General features: G+C 41.1%; 1 protein-coding gene across 1 annotated transcript in view; it reads left to right on the top strand.

Annotated features, from left to right (window-relative positions):
- The window catches only part of LAPTM4A (lysosomal protein transmembrane 4 alpha), a 20948-nt gene extending 18780 nt beyond the window's left edge, over positions 1 to 2168 (top strand). The window contains exons 6-7 of the mRNA XM_007463746.1: positions 151 to 249; positions 1555 to 2168. Of these exons, the coding sequence (XP_007463808.1) occupies positions 151 to 249; positions 1555 to 1629 (174 nt within the window). The 3' untranslated portion in view covers positions 1630 to 2168. The remainder of the gene's footprint in view (positions 1 to 150; positions 250 to 1554) is intronic.
- The last annotated feature ends 5688 nt before the right edge of the window (positions 2169 to 7856 follow it).

Below are 7856 nucleotides of genomic sequence, written 5' to 3'. Positions count from 1 at the left end.
AGGGAAAGCGCCTGGCCTGTGCTAGGTCCAAGTGGATGCCGGTTTCCTTCTCTGGAGAAAAGTGGGGAGAGCATTATAAGTCACCTTAATTTTAGAGCAGGTGGTCTGTTGAGTTTCGAGCATATGTAAATTTTGTTTGTATTCTTTTAGGCTTATCTAATCAACTGTGTTTGGAACTGTTATAAATATATCAACAGCAGAAACATGCCAGAGATTGCTGTGTACCCTGCCTTTGAAGCACCTCCACAGGTGAATGATCCTTCACAGTATTAAATCTTCACTAGCCTTTATCAGTTATTCCAAAGAGAAGACCCTGGATCTTGACTTTGTCTTCAATGCCATAACTATGGTTTAGGGATAATCCTAAACTTGTGGATAGCTTGTATCTACAAGTTTCAGCCTTTCCCACTTGGAATCCTGGGTACATGGGCTAGAGGCACCCTGCACTGCTCATCTCATTCTGTTTGGCCGATAGGTTTGATTTGTAATTGGTCTCCAAGTGTTACATTTTGAGGGGGAGATCAGACAGGGAACAGCAGTGTGAGCGATGCCAGGCTCTTGGCTTCTGGAATTTCTAAGGATAGGGTACCATCAACTGAAGCTTGTGTTGCTTTCCAAAAACATCCATATGATCCAAAGGGGAAGCTGATTTTCCTGTGGGAAGGTGAATGCAGTGGATTTCATGAGTCTCTTGGGAGGCCTACCTCTCAGGCCCTCTAGTTGCTGCTGTACTGTTTTCCCAGGTTTCCAGCATGTAGAGCATATGTGACCCATGTAGGGCCAGCCTGTCATTGGAGTCACTTAGGTTAAAAATGCCACTCTTTTACACAGATGTGCCCTTTACCTTAGAGCAGAAGACACAAGTACTTGATCCTTTGCCTACAGATTCTGATGAAATACCGCCTCATAATGGAGCGTTCCTTTAGCGTGGTTCAGTGGGACCCTTCACCGAGATCCTAAGTTCCTGAGGTGTACTTGGCACTGCTGCTTTATCAGTCACAGTGGAGCGAGGGGAGGGTGGCCTTGGATACCGCCTGTCAAGGCGTCCTGGTGGCCTCAGGGTCAGTTCAGAATCAAAATTTTGTCTGCCCTCCCTCCTTCCATCATCCATCTCTAGTGATCTTGGATCATACATCTCACCTGCATGTAAAAGCTCCGGGTTATTAGTCATCTCTACTCTCAGGAGCTATAATTGACCCTCGGACAACATGGGTTTGAACTGCAGGGGTCCACTAATATGTAGATGTTTTTCAGTAGTAAATACTACAGTACTATAGAGTCTGCATTGAATCCTCAGATGTGGCACTGCAGATACGGAGGGCCATCTATAAGTTATATGTGGATTTTCAACTGTGCAGAGTGTCGGCGCCCCTAATGCCCACATTGCTCAAGGGTCAGGTGTACTCAAGGGTGAAGTGTACTTAGCTAATGGTTTCTTCAGCTCTTCCGTAGGTTTATATACCCCTATTAAAAGTATTAATTCTGAAAGCTGAATTATTCAGATAGAATTTTAAAGGAGAATTAAGTCTAATACAATTTTTTGTCTCTCTTCAGTATGTTTTGCCAACCTATGAAATGGCAGTGAAGATGCCTGAGAAGGAACCACCACCTCCTTACATACCTGCCTGAAGAAATTCTGCCTTTGTCAATAAACCCTATACCAGCTTTTTGTCTTGTTTATTTTACAAAATGCTGCAACACAGGGCTCTTCAAACTTGTTGGATATAAAGTACATTTTCCTTTGTTTAAACACTAACAAGCTTTTTGGATAGCTATTAAAAGTCAGATTTTGTTGTTGTTAAGTGTATTACATTTTAATAGTTTTTGAAGACAGTCTAGGTTAAGCAAGAGCAAAGTGCCATTGTTTGCCTTTGATTGGAGGGTGGGTGGGAAGCGGGCATTCTCTACACATATTCTTTTTTAACTGCACTTTCTTTATATTATAGTTCGCATTTTGGTTATTTGCTGCCCTGGATACTTCCAGAAAGAATGAATGAAATATTCAGGGTGAGCGAGTTCGGTATAAGATCTGAGGTTTTCAGCTCTGAAAACAGGAAAAATATATAACATTTTAACTTGACTGTGGAAGATGATGGTTGCATGTTTCTAATTTTGTATGTGTTTCCATCTTTGTGATAAGATGCTTTAATAAATCTCTTAAATATTTATTGTTTTTTTTTTAAAATCTGTTATCCTTTTTTGATAGGTGAAACCCAACATTTTCTATTACAATAAACTCAGACTGCCAGGGTTTTTTAGTACTTTGAGAATAGCCATAGCCAAGCTCGGTGGACCCAACTGGGCACTGTTCCTGTCCCTGGAGTGGATATGTGGACCATCACAGCTTCTGATGACTGCTTCATTTGAAGCAGGTTTGTCTTCTGGGAAAGGACACAGGCCTTACACTTTTTAACTGGAGAACAGTCATAATATATTAATCCCAATTATTTCCACCAAGGAAGGGGAAAATGTTGTTATTGTTAAGGGATCATTTTCCATCAGAGGGAAATCTGTTGTCACATAACAGTTAAATATCCTAGTAAATATACCCAAACTGTTTGCCTTTAAAAGTTAATTTTTTTCCTTCTGCTAGTGCTAGAGAAAAACTAGGTTACTTAGTATATTTGATTCTGAAATTCAGATAGAGGTAACACTGAAAGATAAATGCTTAGCCCTGTTTTTTAAAATAAGCAACTTCACCATGAGTAGCTCATACATTTCACCATTCTGACTCATAAGTTTGATACTCTCTTCGCATTCCCACAAAAATGTCTCATGAGATGCTGATGCCCTCCTAAATCACAAAGTTCTGTTATCCTTTCTAACTTCATTTTTTTTTTAATCATTCACTGTTACCAACTACCTAACCTTCAAAGTCACTCTTCTCTTGGCCTTCAAAATATTGTATTGAGGTTTGCCTATCTTTTTAATTACTCAGTTTCCTTCTCTAGCTTTCTTCACCCACATCTACATTTGTCCATGCCACTCTGTATTGTGGTTTTGGCTATCTTGCTTCACTTTCTCAACTTTTACTTAACACTGTGTAGCTGCAAAAGCTCTGTAAAGTTCCAAGTGTTTCCGAGATCTGTCAACTCAAGGGTCCCATGAGGCCCTTGTTCCCAAAATTGAGCTCACCAGAATATACATTCTCTCTGGCATCCTCTATTGGATCCTCTATTCAATACCCAATTCTCACTTCTATTTAATCTTGAGCAAAAGTTTAATGCAATTCAATAAGTTTTGAGCATGTACTTTGTTCCAGGTGCAAGAAATGTATGGATGGGCAAAATGTAAAAAAAAAAAAATTCCCTGGTCTTATTTTAGTGGGGAGAGGCAGATGATTTAAAATAACCTGTATATAGTAAGTTAGTGATAGAGCTATGGAGAAAAAAAAAGAAACAAGGAAAGGTGGGGGGGATGAGTGCAGTTTTAAACGGTGTCAGGAAAGGCCACACTTTGAAGGTGACATGTGAGTAAGACCTGGAGAATGAGGAAGGAAGAATATCCCAGGCCAAGGGGCCTGCAGGAGCACGCCAGGTATGTTCAAAAATAGCTAGGAGAGTGGGAGATGATGGGAGACAGTGCAGAGAGGTTTTGAATTGGCCATTGTAGGTCATTATGATGACTGTCTTTTTATTTATTTATTTTTGTGTTGGGTCTTCGTTGCGGTGCGCGGGCTTTTTGCTAGTTTCCGCGAGCGGGGGCTACCCTTCGTTGCGGTGCGCGGGCTTCTCATCGCGGTGGCTTCTCGTTGCGGAGCACGGGCTCTAGGTGCGCAGGCTCAGTAGTTGTGGCTCGTGGGATCTAGAGCGCAGGCTCAGGAGCTGTGATGCACGGGTTTAGTTGCTCCGCGGCATGTGGGATCTTCCCGGACCAGGGATGGAACCCGTGTCCCCTGCATTGGCAGGTGGATTTTTAACCACTGCGGTAGCAGGGAAGTCCCTGATGACTGTCTTTTAGTGGACAGGAAGCTACGGGTTTCAAACAGATGAGAGTCCTGAAATGAATTATACATCTTCTCGGAGTCTCTCATCTGGAAAAGGACTCATAGCTCACAGAGTTGTAAATAAATGCTGTAATTCATGTACCTACCCTAGTACAGTGCCTTGTACATAACCGAAAATCAGTAGCTGCTGTAAGACAGACTGTATAGGGAGTTGCTGAGAAATCAGATGATGGATTCAGATAAACTTGGTTTTAAACCCCAGTTTTGCCACTGATTTACCATGTAAGTGTGGCCAAGTTACTTAACTTCTATGAGCTTTAATTCGTACAATAACTTCCTAACATGAAGCCAGTGTGTACAGTGTTTAGCACAAGGGCAGACTTGTAGTAAGTACTCAGAAGAATACATCTTTATATACTGAAATATTTTAAAAATACTACTTAAAAGAAGATTTTACTAAGTGATAAATTCTGTACATTGGTCATTCTCTCCTCTGATCATTTGACAAATGGACTTTCAATGAATTGGCTTTGGAGAATGATTTGGTGAAATGGGCTGCTTCCTTTCCTCTCCAGCACCTACCTCCATTATAGCTCATGTTATATTGTATCTTTGTCCCTGTTAGTGGACAACTTGGAAATAAGGGCCTCTTTTTTTTCTCCATTCACAGCATTTAGTTCAATGACGTATGCAAACCGGGGGCGTGGGGTCGGGAGTAGTAAATGTTTACTGAATGTAACAATTAGTCGCCACAAAATTTTCACTGCTAATAGATTATATTCAGTATAAGTTGGGTTATCTAAATGTGGGGTACAGCACACCTACATTTAAAGGGTCTTACAATATGAAACCAAGAGACTTTCCATTGTTAAACTATGCATTTTGTTCCTTCTGTTTGATGGTGTACTAATCGCTCTGTTTTCCAGGCTAATTTGTTCAGTCATTGTGGAACTTGGTTCTAAGTCCGTTTGTTCCAGTGTTCCTTGTAGGCAAATGCTATGTGTGCCATTTTCAGGTCTCCTTTGCTTTCAGAGAAGGCATATGTTATAAATAAGCTCAAGAGTTGACTGAAAGAAAAAGTTGTGCCTTTGCTTTTCTGAGGTTGCTTTGTTTTTCTAGAAAAGTCATGACTTCAAGTATGAGAAAATAAGAGCAAGGTGAATGTTGCCAAATAACATGAAATTCAGGCACATGAGGGAGGCAGAATGGCGCTGGTGGAATGAGCACAAGATCTGGAGACAGAAGATTGAAATTCAATTCCTAATTTCACCAAGATATTATTCCCTCATCTTGGGAAGTTTCACTGGGGTCTGAGCTTCAGTTTCTTCATCTGTAAAATCCAGAAGATGCAAATTCCTGGCCCACAGACTTCTTGGAGTTGTTCTTAAGATCAAGTGAGGGAGCAAACGTGGGAGGGTTGGCAGCTATAAAGCCCTATGCAAATATTATCATGAGGGGGTGTGTGAGCAAGAATGGCTAGAGGAAGGTCTGAAAAGGAAGAAGTAAAAGTATTTGACCTGGAAACCAGAAAAAGAGTAACTGTTTTCTCGTCTGTTGGAATATCTGTCATCATTCAGTTAGGTAGCTGAAAATCTGGACAAGGCATCAGGAAACCTGATTTATATTCCTGGCCCTCCCATCAGTTGAATGATATTAGTAAATAACTCTGCAAACAAGTGGCTGCCAAGATTCCTTCTTCCTCTGACCTGTGACTCTTATTTTTGGTTAAACAGTTAATTATCTTTTAAAGAGAAAAATAATTTAAAAACCTAGGGCTTCCCTGGTGGCGCAGTGGTTAAGAATCCACCTGCCAATGCAGGGGACATGGGCTCGAGCCCTGGTCTGGGAAGATCCCACATGCCGTGGAGCAACTAAGCCCGTGCGCCACAACTACTGTGCCTGCGCTCTAGATCCCGTGAGCCACAACTACTGAGCCTGCGTGCCACAACTACTGAAGCCCGCGCACCTAGAGCCCGAGCTCCGCAACGGGAGAGGCCGCTGCAATGAGAGGCCCGCTCACCGCAACTGGAGAGAGCCACACGCATAAGCGAAGACCCAGTGTAGCCAATAATAAATAAATAAATTTATAAAGACCTACATATATACCCATTTAGCTACCATTTCTGGTGCTTTCATTCCTTTTGTAGATCCACATTTCCATCTGTTAAACGTTCTTCAGCCAGAGGACGGTTTTTTGGGGTTTTTTTTGAATTTTATTTCTTTTACAGCAGGTTCTTATTAGTCATCCATTTTATACATATCAGTGTATACATGTCAATCCCAATCTCCCAATTCATCACATCACCACCACCACTGCCACTTTCCCCCCTTGGTGTCCATATGTTTGTTCTCTACATCTGTGTCAATTTCTGCCCTGCACACTGGTTCATCTGTACCATTTTTCTAGGTTCTACATATATGTGTTAATATACGATATTTGTTTTTCTCTTTCTGACTTACTTCACTTTGTATGACAGTCTCTAGATCCATCCACGTCTCTACAAATGACCCAATTTCATTCCTTTTTATGGCTGAGTAATATTCCTTTATATATATGTAACACATCTTGTTTATCCATTCGTCTGTCAATGGGCATTTAGGTTGCTTCCATGACCTGGCTATTGTAAATAGTGCTGCAATGAACATTGGAGTGCATGTGTCTTTTTGAATTATGGTTTTCTCTGGGTACATGCCCAGTAGTGGGGTTGCTGGGTCATATGGTGATTCTATTTTTAGTTTTTTAAGGCAGAGGACGTGTTTTAACATTTTTTTGCAGTGTGGTTCTGCTGTTACTGGATTCTTTTGGCTTTTGCATGTCTGAAAATGTCTTTAATTTACCTTTGTTTTCAAAAGATATTTCCCCAGGATATGGTATTTTAGGTTGTCAGGTTTTTCTTCATTCAGTGCTTTAAAGATGTTGCTGCATTGTTTTTCTGCACACATTGTTTACATTGAGGAATTTGCTGTCTTGGCTTAATTTTGTTCTTCTGTATGGAAATTCTTTTTGTTTTTTTCTTCCAGGTGATTAAAAGTTTTTCTCTATCACTGGTTTCAAGCAGTTTTTAATGATGTTCCTTGATTGTACATTTTGATTTGTACAGTTTTTACATTATGTACATTTTTTATGTTCTGTGTTTGTGTGTTTCTTGTGGCTGGGGTTCATTGACCTTGGATCTGTGGATTTATAGGTTTCATCAGGTTTGGAAATGTTGTCACCCATTATTTCTTCAAATATTTCTTCTTGTCTTCCCCTTCCTCTCCTTTGGGGCTCATGTCTGGCTGGAAAGATAAGAATATACTTCCCACAATTAGGTGGTTAGAGATAAGCCTTGAGAATTGGACAGATCTGAACAGGTGAAGATGTGGGCAGAAGACTTGGTAACTTTACTTATTTATTAAAATTTTTTGGCCGCGCTAAACAGCTTGTGGGATCTTAGCTCCTTGACCAGGGCTTGAACCCAGGCCTTCGGCAGTGAAAGCATGGAGTCCTAACCACTGGACCGCCAGGGAATTCCCACTGGTAAGTTATTTAATATAAAGGGCTCGAGAGGAAAGAGGACACCGACTTCATGCCTGTGTGGCTGGGAGAATACCGGTACCACTGGCAGAAATGAGAATAAAGGAGAGGGAGTTCATTAAAGAGGAAGAGGTTGAGTTCACCCTTGGAAATGCTTGAGCTTGGAGTGCTTTTGTGACCTGTGAATAGAGAGTACAACAGGCAGGGTTATTAATGGAGGTCTACTGTCCAGGAGCAGGATTGGGACAAGAGACCCAGATTTTGTAATTGCCAGCAGAGGAGTGGTAGCTGAAACCACATCAGATGAAATTCCTGACAGAGATGGTACACAAAGAACCAAAGAAGCCCTGGTCATTCAGACTTTCCACTTCCAGCAATTTATTCTAGGGAAAG

The sequence above is a fragment of the Lipotes vexillifer genome, unplaced genomic scaffold (assembly GCF_000442215.2).
Source record: "Lipotes vexillifer unplaced genomic scaffold, Lipotes_vexillifer_v1.1 scaffold571, whole genome shotgun sequence".
Lineage (NCBI taxonomy): Eukaryota > Metazoa > Chordata > Mammalia > Artiodactyla > Lipotidae > Lipotes > Lipotes vexillifer.
Note: the sequence above shows the minus strand (reverse complement) of the source record. Positions and strands in the feature narration are given on the sequence as shown.